Source organism: Meleagris gallopavo, chromosome 6, assembly GCF_000146605.3.
Source record: "Meleagris gallopavo isolate NT-WF06-2002-E0010 breed Aviagen turkey brand Nicholas breeding stock chromosome 6, Turkey_5.1, whole genome shotgun sequence".
Lineage (NCBI taxonomy): Eukaryota > Metazoa > Chordata > Aves > Galliformes > Phasianidae > Meleagris > Meleagris gallopavo.
The window spans coordinates 8,322,908-8,342,108 of record NC_015016.2 but is presented as its reverse complement, the minus strand read 5'-3'; the positions used below and the strand labels follow the sequence as shown (position 1 = coordinate 8,342,108).

At 42.1% G+C, this 19,201-nt stretch overlaps 1 protein-coding gene across 2 annotated transcripts in view; it reads left to right on the top strand.

Annotated features, from left to right (window-relative positions):
- Positions 1 to 6,297, top strand: part of PTPRN2 (protein tyrosine phosphatase receptor type N2) — a 561,093-nt gene extending 554,796 nt beyond the window's left edge. For both annotated transcript variants that reach the window (XM_010712395.3, XM_010712396.3), the window contains exon 23: positions 1,669 to 6,297. In XM_010712395.3, coding sequence (XP_010710697.1) covers positions 1,669 to 1,740 — 72 coding nt within the window. In that variant the 3' untranslated portion in view covers positions 1,741 to 6,297. The remainder of the gene's footprint in view (positions 1 to 1,668) is intronic.
- Positions 6,298 to 19,201: the final 12,904 nt, after the last annotated feature.

Here is a 19,201-nt window from a genome sequence, read left to right as displayed (position 1 = left end):
ATAGTCCTTGACTGCTGTCCTTGGTTTGCTTATTCTCTAAGTAAAACACACACATTTCTTTTTCCATCTGAAAAGAAGCAGACAGAAAATCATCCTGTCAGATATTTCATTAAGCTAAATTTCTGAGAAAGATTACTCACTCTAGAAAATACAACACCTGCTAACCTTGAGGAAGCAAAGCTCCTTTGTCCTTCTTTAGAACCAGACAGTTTAGAAGCATGTTAGGGTTGCAGATAGGTGTAGTGGCTATTCCTGCCTGTGTCCTTCACACCTCCCCTAACTCAGCACAGAAATCTGTTACTGATTTTCATTTTATGCTTATGATAAATTAGTAGCATAAACCTTCCTGAGTATTTCCTAAATGTGAATGAAGTGGACCAAATATTGCTAGGTAATTTGTGGGTACCAAAGAGCAGTTGAAAAAGGAAGCTGGAAAAGACTAATAAGAGGTAAAGCAAAAAGCAGGCACTTCTCTATATAGTAGGCATAATGTGAAGAAGTATATATTTAGCTAATTTCAACTAGAAACACCTGACAGAAGCCAAAATTTTCTTTTGCAGTGTATCGCCTACTTCATATCTCAGTTTTGTTAATGAGTTTCCATCTTCGTGTCAGAAAGAAATGGCTGGTGATCAACTACTCCCAAATGTTTCTGGCCAAGCAATTGCAATACATCATTGTGTCCCACTTGCTTAGTTTTTGCTACCAACATTTTTCTCCATTAAAATGACTCTAGTTTCAGGATGCTGTCAAACTTGTTATATGGCATCAATAATCCCCAAGCATTTTGTTCCTAGCTGTTGCAACATGCAGTTCATCCTGCATATTCCTATTTTCAACAATGTCTTGAGGATGCTCTGCTGCAGAGCAGTGCTCCAGGCTATCAGAAAGTTTTTTGGTTTATTACCCAGGGTCAGAAAGGCTTTGCAGACTGATCTTAACTAATTGAAGTGCTGGGCAATCATCAGCCACGTGAATTTTTAAAAGAGCAATTTTTAAAAGAGATGGGGCAACCCTGGCACTGTGTACAGACTGGGGGATGAGAGAGCAGCCCTGGAGAAGGGATCAGGGGGTTCTGGCTGTGGGCAGGTTGGGTCTGAGCCAGCAGTGTGCTCCAGAGCCAAAGGGCCAACTGCAACCTGGAGGCAGCAGGCCCAGCACTGCCAGGGAGCTGGGGAGGGGCTGTCCTGCTCTGCTCTGTGCTCTGCAGCCTCACCTCCAGCACTGGGTGGGCACCACGTTATAAGAAACAAATCAAACTATTACAGTGTCCAAAGGAGGGCTACAAAGATGGTGAAGGGTCTGGAGGCAAAGGGTGTGAGGAGCACTGAGGCTCCTGGGCTTGCTGGGCGCAGAGCAAGCTGAGTGGAGGCATCATGGCGACCGCAGCTCCTCACAGGGGCAACAGACAGGAGCTGTCAGGGGAGGGGCAGCTGCAGGTGAGGGAAAGGCTGTGTCCCAGAAGGCGGTGGGCATGGAACGGGCTGCCCGGGGCAGAGGGCACAGTCCCAGTGCTGGAGCTCATGGAGCATTGGGACACCGCTCTGAGAACAGGGCTGGGTATGGATGCTGCTGTGTGGAGCCGGGGTGGGACTCAAGGATGCTTGTGGGTCCCTTCCAGCTCGGAATTTTCTGTGATCCTATGATATGTCTTTGCTCTCTCCACAGGAGCAGTTTGAATTCGCTTTGACAGCAGTTGCAGAGGAAGTGAATGCAATACTCAAGGCACTTCCTCAGTGAGCAGTTCGGTGTCCCGGAGGTTCCCGCAGGATCCAGCCCTCGTTTCCTCAACCTCAGTCCCTGTGAATGTTCTTGGAAACCATGACCTGACCTTAACTATGTATTTTCTGTTGTAACCACATAGTGATAGGGTCCTTAGAAACTCCTTTAGCTGATAAAAGTTCAACAGTTAAAATGTGTCTTCTGTTTTTGGGTTTTAAAACAAATTTTAAGAAAGTACATCAAAGCCTCGGATTAAGTGACAGAACAGTCCACCTAATCCCTCTCTCATCCTCGAAGACCTGAATGTCAAACTTGGAAAGCACACATTCCTGTTCTTACTAGCAAATATTCAGTATTGTGGGTAACTAGTGCAGTTAATATAGTCTCAGAAAACAGTGTTCTGTTGTATTTCGTAACTCCTTAAAAGCCAAATGAGAATGAGGGGCCTGAAAGGGATGTCGATTGTTCCTCTACAGTGCCAAGCAGAGGCACGGAACTGTGCAGAGGGTGAGAGAAAACACAGGTCCAGGCTTTGGCAAAGGGAGCTTGCACCTTCTCATGCTGAGCTTTAGCAAGCAAATATTTTCTTAACTGTTGTTTACTTTTCAGCTTTGTGCTGTGAATGGAAGAAAATCTGAGCTATAAGTAAATAGGCCAGCACGGTTGTTGCAACTGGGGAGAACAAGTTGGTCACATTAATGGGAACCTGGGGACCAGTGAGCACCACAGCTCTGGCCAAGTACCTACAGTGTGGAGTAGACAAGCGTAGATGCACCTCCTACCATGAGCAAAGCACCTGGCCCACCAGGTGCATGTCCAGAGCTGGCATGGACAAGGATTGTTGACATTTTGGGATTACTGAGGAAGAAAACGGGACTCTTCTCTTTATATTTTTGCATTTTGCTCTTTCAAGCTCTGCTGTGCGATCCTTTTGAGCCGGGGAAATATATTTCTGTAAAGCCTGGCTGAAGGAAGAATTGCCAATCTGCATTTTATGATCCTCATCAAGTTTGTCTGAGCCAGTCATTTGTTGCACCTTTCTGCTCTTTTCTTTTTCTGAACGACGCCTATTTTAATTATTAATGGATAAAGAAGCACATAAGTTGAATTTCAGAGATTCTTCTGTTCTCAAAATCCTAATACCTGCTGTTGCAAAGTAATGCTAAAATATGTCTGTAAACGGCTTGGTTATACAATTTTGCTTATGTGAAAACACAGTTTTAGTTGTGGCACTCTACTAAAGGGATTGAAGCTACTGATGGAAAGTACTCTGATTTGTTAGAATGAAGGGCCTGAAAGTGACATTTTCAAATGTGACTCTTAATTTCATTTTCAAAACTGAATATTTGGACACTTTTATCTGTTATCCTACATCTCTGTGATTTAAAAATTTTAGTGTTGGTTGTTTTTTTTTCCCCAAAATCTTAATGGTATTTTATACCTGGAAGATACATAATTAAATTTAATTTGGGAGGGTGAAAGTTTTATAAACTTCTAATCAGTGAAATGTTAAAAATACAATGTTGGAGAGTTTCACTGGAACAGAGGTAACGGGCATCTATTGAAATCAACCAGGTTGCTGTTTTGTGTTGTAGGCATGAATATTGGTGATTTATTCCTTTTAGCAATTAAAGAGTTATTTAAAAAAAAAAAAAAAAACAACAACAACAAAGCAGAAGACTTGTTACTTTTCGCCATACATTTTTGCATGCTTTTCTTGGTATGTGCTGTTGCTTAATTTGTGCATCCCATTGCTATGGCAGTACAGAGCATTTACTGCAGATGCCATCATCCTCTTAAGTACATATGCTGTACATTAAGCCACATGTTTATTTTATGGCCTAAGCATTTTAGAGCTTTCCTAGCAATAACTAAAAAAACTAATGGAGTATGAATGAGAAAATTGCCTTTTTCATTTGATAATTTAGGCTTAACAGGTTTCTTTTATTACTTTAGCTAACACACAATTGCAGATCAGGGCAGATGAGATCAGTTTGAGCAGTATCAGCAACTGTTTGAGGTAGATTTACTGTGAGCCATGTACTGCAGCTTTCTGAAAATACAGGTAGTTATATCTATACAAACACTCCAAGGAATCAAAATTAGGGCATCTTAAGTCTACCCCTCAGATTCTTGGGTAAAATTATTTCTCAGGGCAAGATGTTGTACCATTGCCTACTGCCAATAGGATAATGGGTTTTCAGCATAGATTTCTGCCCTGAGATTTATTAGTGTTCACCTCCTGACCATCCCTGTGCATACCACATACATGGCTGACGAGCTGTTCGTTTGCACTTCAGGAATATTTTTTAATTGTCCTTCTGCAAATATTTGCATTTCATAATAGTAATTTCAGGGTGATCTCTATTATTTCACAAGCGGCTGAGTATGAGACTAAAATATTGGTCTTCATGCTTTGGAGTTTATTTAGTGTAAATTAGAGGGCATTAATCTTCCCCAGTGCTAATGGGGCAGGGATGTGTTGTTTTATTCATACTTGTAGGCTGATTTACACAACAGAAGGATGCAATCTTACTCAGAGGGTTGGGATATCTCCCACTGAATGTCATGGACAATCCTGTTCTTTCAGCCATTTTGCACAGTTGTTCCAAAAAGAGATGCCAGGCTTATTCTGTTGATTGTAAGCTACCACACAGATTATTTCATCTGTGCAGGTAAGACATTGTTCACACCTCTCCATAAATGCCCTCCATAAATGTGGGCAGTCATTTGTTGCAGGGCCTATGAGTGAAATGAAATTCAGTTGCACCAGGATGATCCAGAAGGGTCTGACAATCCATTTCCCAGGGAGATGCCAAAATCATGGAAATACAAACCTGGTGAAATCACAGAGATAGATTTCTCATGCAGGACAGGTATTTATTTATCCTTCTGACTGCAGTTCATGATCCTAACAGCTGGATAAAGGATGTGGCTTAGGCTGCCCCAGGCCACTTGCACTGGATTTGAAACCTGCCCCGTGTTCCCTGGTAAGTGGGGTAAGTGTCAGATGGGACCCACGATCCTCCCCTGGTCAGTGCTTGATCTTTAGTAAATGGACAGTCATTGAGGCTGGGTTGACACCCAGTGCATGCCCATTAACAGCACACGTTTAATATTGACCATCCTAGTGTTCTTGATGAAGACAAATATACAGGTGGTTGAATTTTAAAATGATATTTAAGGGGGAAGCTGCCAGAGGGCAGTTTAACCCCAGTGCTTGCAGTATCCTTCCTCAATGTTCAAAGCATAGGGAGATAAGCCTCATTTCCCACCAGCATGGCAGTGAATGTGACCAGATGCCAGCAGTCCCATGCTTACATTGTCCCGGTGGGTGCAAACATGAGGGACAGGGAAGTGTTTGCCACCAATGCAGGCAGTTTGTAGGTGTAGCAGCACAGTGCCTCCCCCGCTTTCACCCTTCCCACAAGAAGCACTGGATTTGGAAGGACAGAAGAACAGGACAGCCTAGTTCACCAAAGCCCAGATCCTTGAGTTTCAGTACTTGCCATGGGGAAAGCACTGTGGGTTTTGCTGTCACCATCACCTATTTCAGGTGAAGCTCTAACCATTGCCTTTGACCATCATTCATGGGAGCTGGAGCAGCCTGGATAACAGCCAGTGGAAGTCTGCGGCAGTTGTAAGGGCCAAGAATGAGTTGTAGCAGAAAATCCCCAATCCAAATCTTAATTCAGTAGCAAAGCAAGCAAGATTATTTTTATAGATGCTACAAGAGGTTTAAAACATTTAAGAATATTTTTAAAATCTACACCAATGACTAATCCTTGTTTCTGTCTCTAGCATGCATGCAGAACCAATCTCCATCCATCCCCACGGGAATGACAGCTATAGAACCTGTAAGGAGTTCATGCTTTATTTGTCAAGTGAAACATTAATAAGATCCAGCCCACTTCATAATTTCCAGACTAGTCATTAATTAAAATAAATAAATAAATAAATGTTTATTGGAATAGAAAACAAGTATTTGATTAGCTTTGTTACAGAACAATAGCTCTCCTAATTTTTATTCTGCATATTTTATTCTTTGTTTAGAAAATTCTCTTAAGAAGCAGTTGAAATAATTCGCTTTTTAAAACTGTACAGTTTCTATGGTTTTGCTTTTTAAATGAGGGTACACTTTGTAGATTTGATTATTATATTTTTCTGTTAAGATTACACTGGACATTACAAAGACATTCCCCACCACGGTGAGAAGAAAGCTATCCTGTCGGTTTATTGTAAAAGAAAAAAAAATAATCAGAACAAAATTGCAGAGCTGTGGCATACTCAATCCAATTAGAGCATGACTCTTTACTACTCTTCATTTACCACATTAGAAATAAAATAAAGTTACACCAGCAAGATTTCATTTGAAGCTGTTCTTGCATGCTGTTTGTACTGTATTTGATGGCATAATATTGTTTCATTTACAACCTTTTCTTTCTCGCCACTCTATTATATTCTTTCTCTGTATATAGTTAAAAAGAAGTAAAAAAAAAAAAAGAGATTATACAAAGTATTTTGTTCTACCTCTGTAAAAATCATACTTGTGAATAAAGTCACGTTGTCTGTGGAGCACGGTATTGTGGATGAAGCATTAGCAGCTGGTGTTCGCTTTTATTTGGGGGTAGGAGGGCTGCTCCTGTCGCTGGATCCTTATCCCTGTGTTGACGGAGGGGACAGGCAGAGTCCTGCTGAGCCTTAGAGGTGCTCACTTCTCTGCTGCAAGATGGTGCAGCCTCCTCTGCCTTTGGGGTGCAGGCTCCTCTACCTCTGCAGCTCCCAGCTGAGGGAGGGCTGGGGGCCACGCTGCTCCAGGCAGATCCCTGCATTCAGGTCATGTGGGAGAATGAATACGTGATGGAAGTTCTCCTCGTGCAACAGAGAGGTGAAAAAAATGTGGGCTGTGAACACGGGTTGGTGGGTCAGAGCTTTGCCTAATGGGCTGCATGAGGCTTCACAGATTTAAAACAGTCGCAGGATTGACAGAAGGATTTGAACGGGTAATGGAAAATATTCACTGTTACATTAAGTAAGGTTAAGAGGAGTGAAGACTAAGGTTCCCACGTAAGCACAGAATAAAATAACCAGTCTTTTCCCTGGAGATAGAAAGTAATTTTCCCATAAACACTGTCCATTGTATGAACGTCTGTATCTTCGCATGGGGCATCTATTGTTAGCTGTTATCAGAGGCAGGCTTTATGATTAGACAGCCCTACTGTGGCAATTTGCATGTCTCTGTATTGTGTGCTGAAACTTCAGTTGTGTTTTAAAGTTCACTGCTTACCTGAAAATAATGAGAAAAATGTAAATAAACAGCAAGGCAGAAACCACTCTCATCCAGCTCACTCCTTTCCCATCTGAAGAATCATATTTTACATTATTTAACCTTGTTTATGTAGTTGCCTATTTTAATATCTGTGGCTTTCTCAGTGTAGGAAGGTGACTTTCATCTTGGAAGCACAATGTATGCACCATTACAGCTATTTTCCTGTTGCTGTAATTTAGGAGGTCTTTCATCTGCAAGATAGCTTTCGAAAGCCTCTGGTAACATCAGATGGAGGACAAAAAGAGGAAAACATTTAACTACATAACTACTGGAGTATAATGTGTCTTCTAGGACAGTTGTGCATACATCATTTCATACAGCCAATGCTTGCTTTTGCTTCATGCTACTCGGATACATGTATTCTTGCTCTCCACAGTGCTCTCGGACTCTGGGTTAGTGTCTCAGCTGCATTCAGAGGGCATTGCTTTGTTGCTTATATTCTTGTTCACACATTTCTAGCTCTAGCTCAGACTGGGTATTATCTTCTGGTGGGCTCAGGAAAGATCTGGGTTTGAGTTTGAGCTAGCACTAGTAAGTGGGAATCCTAATAGCAAGACACAGAAGCCATGGCATGCCCTTGCTCCTGATGCCAGCTCATCATCCCACCAGCAGCCTTGGAGAGGAGGAAAGAACTGCCCTCTCTGCTGTCCTGGTATTGCAAAAGGGAGAGACTTGCTTCTGCAATAGCAGGATGAAAAACAAAGTCTTCTCAGGTTGCCTGAAGAGCCTTGGGGGTTTCATTTTTAGAACTAGCTGTAAAATTTCAGGGCTGATGGGACTGATATTTCCATTTTGCATGCTGAACAAATATAAAGAGCTACCATCCATAGGGAAGGGTAAACAGTAGACTGTGTTTATTCTTGGTTTAGTGATAGGACCAGTACATTGTGTGCTTCAGACAACCGAATCCCTAGGGAAATTCTTATTGCAGTGGAGTTAAACCAAAAATTAACTTCTGCCTTGAGAATGTTCCAGCTACACCCACTTGTGTGTAAGTCAGCAATACAGAAAAGAGGTTCTACATGGAAGTCCATCCTGGGAGATAAAGATTTAAGCTAAGTTTTAGGGTATATGACGGATGTCTTTCCCCTTCAGCAGTTTTGGCCATAGTACTCAAAGATACAGGAATGTGGTACTCCATCATTTACAGCAGAGGTTAAAAGTCAGTTTCAACTAACCTTTGTGTAGTTTTTGCATAGAGTCATCATAACAATCCTTTATTGTCACTGGACCAAAATAAACATTTTTCCTTTTCTATACCAAAGACTCGTTTCTTCTCTTACAGAGCTTGACCCATGCCCAATCTACTTGGCTACCCATCACCTTGTCTTTCCCATTCACAATATAAGAAAGAGATAAAACTATTAGAGTCCAAGGGAGGGCTGCAGAGGTGGTGAAAATTCTAGAGGGCAAGACGTATGAGGAGCAGCACCTCAGTTCAGACATAGGATATGAATGTTGGGTGGGGTTGCAGGGAGCCAGGGCTTGGACTCAATGATCCTTCCAACTCAGGATATTCTATGATTCAATGATTTGCATTTCTACTACAATTGCACTGAGTGGGAACAAGGCCCAGATTGTAGTGCACCATCATGTGGTAATGTTTTTATCTTTTTATTTTCTTCAGAATTTCATTCATAGCTATACCATGCTTCCTTGTCTCCCTGGAAATAATTCACCATGCGGTCATTATTATCTCTGTTGTTAGGGATGTCTTTTGTGATGCATGCTGCTTTATGTTTATCAACAGCAATTGCACCTGCCATCTTCACACAGTCTCACATTATCACAAGATCTCTCCATGACACTTGGCACTTACTTTTGTTTTTAGGACTGTAGATAATATGTGTCATCCACACATTCTCACCTCACTATCACCTCCTCCCTTTTCACATCGTTTCTACTGGGGAATCACCAGCACTGCAAAAACTGCCCATTTCTTCCCAACCTGTATCTTGTCTTTTAACCACACATTAATCAACAAAAGAGATTCTCCTTTGAACCACAGCAGCTCAGTTTCCTAGAATAACCTTTCTTGAGACAGCCTTTCCCACGAACTTTTAGGAAAGCCAAATAGACAAAATCAACTAAAAATATATATATATATCACAAAATCTGTATCAACGCTCTCATTGGCTCCTTCAAAGCCTTCTAGCACACTTTTGAGACACAACTTTGCTCTGCAAAAGCTGTGTTGCTTCTCCATCCTCCTTATTCCATCAACTTTGTAGGACCTAAACATGAGGGTTAGGATGCAGATTATTGAGTAAGACACTGAAATTTAAATGGCTTTTATATCCTGTTGGAGATTATGGAGAGTTGCTGAATGGACCTCAAAAGCCTCAGAGTAACGTGGGTTGGATGGCTCTTGGCAGCTCACCCAGCCTCCCATCCAAAGTAGTAATGGAAGCACTTAGAGCAGGCTTCTCTACGTTACTCCTCATTGAATGTTGAATATCTCCAGATATGCAGATTCCCCTGGGTCCTCTTTGTGAAAAATATATTTTGATTACCTACACAAAATTTCCCCTGATGCAAATTGATAGCAGCAGCTCCCCCAAAGTAGAAACATGCATTGGGCCATCCAAATCCCTCTCAGCTTCATCAGTGAGGTTGTCATTTGCTTTAGTGGACACTCAGATGTAACATACATGAAAGCATTTATATGTAAGAGTCTTAATCAATGAGCTGGATTCCGCCCTGTGGGCAAGATTCAGTGCTTCTCTGTAAGTGTTTGATGGCACTGGGGTTGGTGTGGTGTCCTTGGCCTCCAGCACTCATGCCAAATGATTGAGGGCCTGAATTTTCGTGTTTTGTTGGCCAGTCCTGTACTGGTGCCTTAATTTTCCTGAGGAGTTTCAAATGGCATTGGGTCCCTGAATTCGTGGAACTGAATCCCATATCATCATGTTTCTGTCTGTTGTACCCTGTAGCTTCTACTGAAATTCAAGTTGTGGGAAGGAATTTCACAAGACAGCACCCACTGCCCCCAAACTAGCAGCACCTTTCGAAAATCACCATTATGCTTGTTTGAATGCCCATTAGCACTGGATTTGAGAGAGAGTCATGATTCTGCAGCAGACAACATTTCTTGAATATATACTAAGGCTGGGTATGAGGTGCTGTGGTGACAACAGCAGGGCACAACTGGAGAGCAGCCCTTTGGTGAGGAACACTGAATGGCTTTGTATACCTCACTGCCAGTGACAGCCCTGTGTGGGAGCACAAGCAATACTGCTTTCCAGCACAAGAGGGGAAAAAAAGAGAGAAGTGGCCAAAAACCTGGTATTTAGAATTCTGAGTTAATGTAAAAAATAAAAAATAAAAAATAAAAAATAAAAAATAAAAAATAAAAAAGGAAACTAGTGAACAGCCGTGTTCTAGTAGCACTTGTTTCTAAATGTGGTAGCTATTTCCTTTACGCAGGAAATCTGCTCCATTTTCCAGCAGATTTCATTTGTGCTGTCCAAGTTAGAATGTTTGTTCCTGCATACGGATATTACAGTAGAGCATGAGCATGAGCAAGACTGGTTCCGTGGTGTTACTGACCCTACACCTAATCTGTTAGGCAGAAGTCAAATCAGACCCACAGCTTTCAAACCTGATAAAGGCATTGCCAAGGCTGAAAGGAAACCAGTGCTCTCATGTGTGCTGAAGGGGGAAAGCAAATCAGCAATTTTTCCAGAATGGCTTTTTCATTATTTATAGATTAGTTTCCATGAACGGAAATATACATCTTTCTTTTTCTTTTCTTTTCTTTTTTTTTTTTTTTTTTTATTTTTTTTTTTTTTAAAGCTAATAGTATCTGGTGTGTTTAGCCATGAAGGAGACAGATAAATGACCTGACTCAGCAAGATGTTCCTAGCAGAACAGGTGGTGGGCTTCAGTATTGACTCCCTGCTTTATTTGCTCTACTGTTCATTCTCAGCAGGGCCCATGATCTATCTTCTTTTTACTTTAATTTTTAATACAGTATTATAGAAGCTCGAATAACTTGTTGAGAGTTGCTAGGATTCCTCTGAAATGAATGACAGTTCTGCTCAACCCAAGGGGGCTTGGAACCAAATGATCTTTGCGGTCCCTTCCAACCCAAGCTATTCTGTTTCTACTATATAGCTCCATTGCAAAGACCAACAAGAAAGGTAACAAAAAGTTATACTGTTCCCAAGCAGTTGATGAGGACTTAGCCTTCATTACAGTTTTCACACTAATCAGTTAACCTTTTGGAATAACTCTTAGGTTATGTCTCTTTTGTTAAATCACCTTCTTGATAAAAATAGAGAATTTGAAGGAGGCAAGGCTCGATAATACAACATGATAAGATAATGAGAATGCTCTGGAAAGAAAACATTTTCAATATACTACTGGCAAGTATTTTGTTCTGAAAGATTCTATTACAGTTGTGTTTTCTGTCCCAGCCTCTATAGCATGTCTTACTGCACTTCCTTACGTTTCCCACTGCCCCACCGTTCCTCCAGCATATGTTTTCTCTCTTCCAGATTCATGAAAACTTGTGGGGGAAATATTGGTGGGAGGTGGATGGTTGGACTAGATGATCTTGGAGATCATTTCCAACCTTGGTGATCTATGACTCTATGATTCTAAGAGCCCTGCACTCCAAATCCTAGTGACCGTCAGAGGGTAGGTTTCTTTCTTCCACTTATCTTTCACCTCTGGGGAGTGTAACTCCTTCAGCATGGAAAGCCGGATTGGAAGCTTCTCATCTTACAGAAAAATACAGAAACTCCCTAAATTTTTCTTGCAAAGCTGTTCAGCAAGTAAAACACTTGGACGTTCAGTCATGCCAAGTTCCTGCCCTGCTGTTCTCCCTTTCTCCTCAGCTTCCACCTGCTTCCTCCCCTGTGACTGAGTTGCCAAATGGAGATGGGCATGTCTTGCAGGTGAGGGTTCCCCTGCCATGAGGGCTTAAGGCAGATGAACAGAAATCTTGAAAATAAGATTGCTGTTAACATGCCCTCTGCAGGAAAATTTTGGGTCCTTGTAATAAGAGAGGTTACAGCTGTAGCTCCATAATGGTGCTATCCACCAATTTATGGGATGGAAATCTCTGTTGTGATCTGCCAGCACTGTCATCTCACACCCTACAGCAGCCTTCTGCAGCTATCTATCCAACACAGGTTGAACCTGACTGGTGTGAGACACTAAGACCACCACATTTTAGAGGTTTGTTCTGAATAGACAGCTGATGCTGTGAATCTTACACTATTTCTAATATATGCCAATTAACTGACAATTTAAGGCTGGCTGAAAATGTTACTACAGCTTTTACTTTTGGCATCTGTGAAAGTTCATTTAGAATCATAGAATCACCAAGGTTGGAAAAGACCTCTAAGATTATCCAGCCCAACCATTCACCCACCACAAATATTTCCCCACTAAACCCTGTCCCTCAGTACAATATCTACATGTTTCTTGAATACCTCCAGGGACAGTAAAGTATGTTATTAATTTTTTTTTATTATTTTAGGGAAAATTAACTTAATCATTTGCCTGAGTTTCTTTTTAATACAGTGAGATGTGGAGTGAAAAAAAATTATCAGGATCTTGATGCCTCCTCCTGCCTGTAGCAATGGGCAATGCCTGGTGCCTCAGTGCAGATTAGACCTTCCAGCAGATGACAGAAAACAGCAGTGCACTACTAACAGATATTTTTATAAACCGTCCAGTAAGCATTCTCTGAATGTGGCTCCTGGGTTGTGTTTCCATGAGTCACTGTACCAAGGCTCCACAGCCATTACCCAAGCAATAATCCCCAGCGCTTCAGTCTGTAACATAGGGTTAATGGGTGAGATTTGCTTCCCCTAATCCAGCCAGATGAAAATTAAGTGGCAGTTTCAGCTAGTCCTACCAACTTCTACTTACCCAGATCAGCAGTGACAGGTAAGCACTCGCAAGTTATTTAGCCCAGAACTGCTGGGGTCTGAAAGTGGGAAAAGACTGTTCCCAGTGGAAAGTATAGGCTGGGCATGAGGTAGGCAGGACACTATTGAAATAGGCTCCGTTACAGAAGGAAGAGCATCATAGCAAGATCATAGGATTGTACACAAGGTTGAAAGCGACCAAGATCATCTGGTCCAACAATAAGAAGTAGGAAGCCTTCTCCCTGAAAGCTGTATCTTTACATCTCCCCTGAAAGCTGCTGACCTGCAGCGTTCCTGGGGCTTTGGTCAGGGAAATAAATGGCATCTCTTTTGGGAGCGTGGTGATGCCAATGGGCAGCTGCTTGGCCCTGCTCCCACAGACCCTCCTGATGTGCTGGGAGGGCTGCAGCACACAGCTGGTGAGCGGATAGCAGGAATTGCCTGTGTAGAGGCTAAATGTGTGCAGGCATTGGGAATAAGGATATTATAAAGTTGCAGAGGAAAAAAGCCACAAATTTTGTTGTTTGGTTGTAGGGTTTTTTAGCCAGAGGCATTAACAACCATACCTGTAACATGATCCAGTTCTTAGATCTATCCTTTGTGCCTTGATACAAGTTTGCTCTTCTCCCATCTTCAGACCTAAGTTTGACTGGTGAGTCCAGATGTTGGGCAGTGCCTTTGGATGGTGAACCCAAGTTGAGAAGCTGCCCTGGTATGGTGGAAATGGCTTGATGCTGTTGAGAATAGAAGACAACCTATCTTCAATAAAATTAGGCACTAGATAAAGCCATCTGAGTGGCACTGTGGCCATATGGGTTAGGACCCTATCCACACTAGAGACACAGGGTCACCTTCTGGCCCAACTGAGATCAAAGTCCAGCCTTCTTTTGACCACACTGCAGCTAAGATGTCACCCTTGGTTTAACATTTATGTATATGATGTGGTGTGTTAGGCTATGGCAGAGTCTATTCCACTTGGTTTCTACCCAAGCAGGATCGATGAAGCCTTTTGCACCGTATCAAGCTAAGCAGCTCCCCACCTCAGAAAGCACAAGATGGCTTTTCTTTATAGTTCACTGTTGTCCTTCCTGAGCTCACATGCTCTGAGATGGAACAGCAGCCTTTGAGCAGAGCAGAATCAGAACCAAGTGAGGACAGCTCTAAGCACAAATGGAGATGCACAGGGCTTGCTTTCCCTGCCTCGGTGTGAGATACGCTGATAATGGCATCGTTATGTGACTGACAAGATGTTCTGCCCCTGGAGAGAGGAGCATAAATTCATTAGCCAAATGAAGGGCTTGGAGGTTAGTCATGAGAGGCCTGGTAATCTGATAAAAAGGAATGTTTCCTTATTAAAATACAAATGGAAAGCTTTATTATTGTTATTTTTAAAAATCTACCTTCCTTACTGAAAGGCCAGCAGGCTACTATAATCTGGTCTACTTTCCTTCCGTATTTGACTTAGCATAAATGGCTCTTTTGTCTCTGAACAACTCCTAGCACTTAAAAGTGCAAGAAAATGAGTTTGTATTTCCTTGCTCGCTTTTTTTCCTGATGTTGTCCATTTCTCTCTGTCTTGATTATGTTTGAAAATGCATTTTGTTGTGCAATTTCAACTAATGGGGCTGCAAATTTTCTTAACTCCTCTTCTAACACAGTTTTTTTTCCCATTGTGGCCCATGCCTTGCGCACAGTTTATCCACACAAAGAGCTCCGGAGCAGTGCTTTATATATCACAGACCTGTATATACATAACAACAGCAGAAAAATTACTATGAATATGAATAGCCAACAGATGGATCAGTGTACCTCCAGACGTTGGTGCTGGATAAAATAGCGTCACAGCACTCCTACCAAGCACATGTTCACTTACTCATGATTGGGCGTCTATAGCTTTTTGGTGTAGGTGACACCCACCCCTTCGCTACCATCTTGGCTCTGCTGGGAGCTGGGAGTCATTCTGACTGTATTAGTGTTCCTGGCTGGCAGCAGTCCCTCTCCACCCTGTTCCCTGTGCTGACTCCACCAACACACAAGGTTCTAATGGAAGGAAACTGCAAATCCAACAGCCTTCCAACAGCCACTCACTGTAGCTGTGATTTTGGAAGTGTTTAAAATAATAAAAGTGAGGCAGCTGGTTCTAATGTGGAAGTCAGCACATTTGGTTTCCTAATGGAACTTCAGGGATGAATAAATGCTCAGATTCCTCCATGTATAAAACAGGGGTTGTGACACTCATCTTTGCTAAATACTAGGAAGGATGTATAAACAGTAGCACATTCTGCAGTTGATTCTTCTCTCTCCCTTGTCTGACTGTACACAGTGGGTCAGGATGCAAAATACAAGGTCAAGTTATCTGCATTGCTGCAAGGATTTCTGGAGCTACTTTTAATAGCAATTGACAGATTTTAAATTAGAATATATATATATATAAATGATTCCTAGTTTCCAAGTAGCTTGAGAATTTGCTGTAAAACTGACAGACTTCTACTGAGCAATACAATGTTTGGTGATAAACCAATGGGGAAAAAATATGGAAATTTACTCTTCAGGATGCTCTCATTCAAAGGACCCTTCCCTGAGAACTGGTTGTCTCATAGTGAGACTTACACTCTAACCACACAGCTGCTGGTCTGCATAAGAAACTCTCCATTTCTGTTTCCATTTCTCAGGCCAGATTCTGTGCACTTGCCATTTTCTGTAGATGGAAGACTCTAGTATAAGGTCATAAAGTTCTGGGTGGAGAAAAATTACAACTTACTATGTCCCAAAATGTTTTATTACAAAACCATTCCAGCCATGAGGAGCTGCTCTATTTATGTCTGCATGAATAGTCACAATACTTTGCTCACCATTAACCTTAAAGACAAAAACTAGAAGGTAATTCAGGACCCAGATGAATGTTTAAAACCATAGTAGATGTAATTTAAGGATTGTTATCCCTGGAGCTTCAGTCCTAATTGTTCCATGCCTGGGACTGGTGTATGTCCCTTGGTTTCCTGTCTCACCATCTGAGAAGCTTTTGTCATCCAACACATCCCGAAAGAATGTGCCAGCAGTGAGTATTAAATGCGCTACTGATGTACTCACATTTGTAGCTAGCTGATGGGAGGACCATGGACCAAACAGGACTTGTACACATGCAAAACCAAGGCTTTTTATCACTGCATCTTCCCCAAAAATATCCTGAGGACTTTGGACCTGCTATGAGTGCAGTGAGGACAGAGCTGTGCCTGCCCCTCCTGGCGTCCCTCTCTCCAAAGGTCATTAGAGTGGGAGAATGGACCATTTTCATAGATCCCATTAGGAGACACATTGCTAAGACACATCAAACATGAGTACTGGAAGACTTAAAGATGAAGCTCTGACAACACAAAATTATTCTTTCTCTTAGTTCCCCTGAGACTTATCCAGCAAATGCTTGACTTGACTTTTCTGTATATTGCTATTGGTTTCAAGAAGAATGTTCACAGCATGTTGTATAGAACTGTGTCCTTATTTTATCCATCTGCATTTCTGCTCTAATTTATTGACTCCTCCAGCTCTTATGATTAGGTCAGGCAGTGTCACATGCTTCAAGTACCGAGGCCAATTAACACCCTTTCTGGGTGACCAGGATTGCCGATCGATTAAGCTGCTCCATCCCACTGAGATTCTTTGCAGACGCATGGTCATATAAAACACATTGAAATAGAATTAATGAAAAGCCAGGCCTGAATGGCAGCCGAAATGCTTTTTTATTTCTGGAAGCAGCCCAAGAAGGGGTTTATTGGACTCCTCTCCTCAGCACTTGGAAAGAAATAACAGCTGTTATTAAAAAGAAACCCTTTTAGGGTTGAGGGAAGGAATTCAGTTCAGCCAACTAGATAGAACCTGCTAAAACTTCTGAACAAAACATTCCCCTCCCATCCAGAAGAGACTGAAAATGGGAAACCAAAGTAATAATAAAAGATATCCACATATTACGTATTTCCTTTTGCCCTGTTCCTAAGCCATTTGGCTCGCTCTCCTCAGTTTTTCAACACCCAAATTCAAATGGAATTAATTCAATAGAAGTGCCTACATAGCCATGAGGAGCTGTGTTTGAAGTATTTCTTCCAGGAAACCCAACCCACATTCCAGCTCACGTCGTGGTACGAGGGACAAGAGTCGCTTGTTCCGGATGCCCTCGTCATGGGTAATGGGGACAGCAGAGAGAGGGATACAGGGTTTTGCCTGCTGGAGAAAGTGACTTTAGGCACCATGCAGTGCTATCTCTTTCCAAGAGGGGATGGGACTGGTATGACCTTGCACCAGAGCCATCTCTTGAGCACTGATCCCCATTTTCTCACTCCTAGTAGAAATAGCTGAAAAGCAATCTACAATATAAATATATTGTAGATTTTATATTAATATATATATATTGATATAAAGATTCTTTGTTATTTTTTCTTCTGAAACTACAGTACTTTGTGCCTTCTCCTGTGATGCTATTTCCTATGTTCCTACAAATACTGATGTCATCTCTTGACTATGTCTTAACAGAGAGTCCCACATGGTCTGCCTCGCAGGACTGCACTGTCACTGGGGGAATTGAAAAATAGCTGAAAAGCAATCTACAAGAAAACCTGAATCTTCAGGCTTTGTTGTTGTTGTTATTTTGGAATATACATTTTCAAGGGAACACCAGTCAGTTCTCAGCAAACTCTTTCATACAAGAGAAACTGGGGCTAACAGCCCAGTAGCTCCTAGTCTGCATCAAAACCAGAGTTAATGAGAGCTGTGAGACACCCACGCAGAGCAGGACCAAAGCCATGGCAGGGGGAGCTGAATCACTGGATGACGGAAGCTTTCACCAGCTTTTTCAGGTAGCTGCAGCCTCAGGCCTCACTAAGAATCTCATCGTAACCTCTCTACCACATTTCACATGAAATAATTCTCATCTTTCCAATTTCTCTTCTGTAAACAGCCAAGAGATACTTCTCTGACACTAATGCGAGCTGAGCTGGAACTGAGGTTTACAGCCTCTGAAAAAAAATAATCAGTGAGAGTGCAGTCAGCAGCAGGGTTTGGGAAGGCAAGGCAAATCAGAGCAAAAGGAGGCACAGGGAAAGGGTCCTGTCCCCAGAGCAGGGGTCTGAGAGCACAAGGGCAGCAGAACAAGACACGAAGGCATTTGCTATTTCCTTTCTGAGGAAAATTATGATCAGCATGACAGCAGCCATCATGTCCCCAGCTCAGATGAGCACGCTCTGTTCCACGCACAAAGCCACCACCAGTCTAAAGAGAACAAAGTCTAACTGGGAAAGACAGAGGAAAAATAATGATGGAAGCCACTGAATGATTGATTGAGCTGAATATAATGTAGAAAACAGAAACAGGCTCCCGATCTGACACCCTTGCTTGGTGGAAAAGCTTTCTGTGGGAGAAGATCCTGTTCCTCGACTTGAATCCACATCCCAGGACTTGCACTGGTGGCAAATTCAGCCACAGCCTGACTGAAGAGCTGGCAGGGCTCTGCCTGTGTAAGCACAGTGGCACTGAAGATTTGGACATCACATCTCCATACTGGACGTTGTGAAAATGGGATTGCATTGTTTCAAAACATTCTCTCGGTTATGCAGCCAATTTCCCTCATGGTGCTTTCCATCTGACTCCTTGGTTTGAACAGTCTCTGATGCCAGTCAACTCATCAGCTTTCTGCAGAAAGAGAGTAATTTTGGAAAGCTGAAACATGGTCTTAATTAACATGCTATTGTGGTTAATCTGTTTTACCAATCCCTTAATAAAGAGAATCAATAGTTACAGACATCAAAGTTGATGAGATCCCTCATAGGAAAAGAAAAATCTATAAAGCATAGATGGCTACACTTTTCAAAATTGCAAATTAAAACCAATGAGTTCCACTAAGTCTTACCCCAAGGTGAACATTACTGGTGTTGTGACACAGTGCACAGCTGGGTCCTGGGCCAGAACTCTTCTGCAGACTTTTGAGCAGCAGTGGTCTTGTGCCTACTGCCTTCGTAACCATGCTAGCTTGAATCACACTCCAGTGCTCAACAGGGTGGATATGCAAGATTAATATGATTTTTCCATCCAAGTGTAGGTGGTCGTGGCAGTCATGTAGATACAGTAGTAGAAACGGTTAGCCTTATAGCCTTGTGGAAAAAATTTACCAGGCACGGCATTAACTTGACTTACCTGACTTTTACTGTGATTGATGAAAGCAAAACGTGAATCATGAAGTACTTAGCTGTCAAAAAAATCTTTGCCATGAAGTGCAATATTT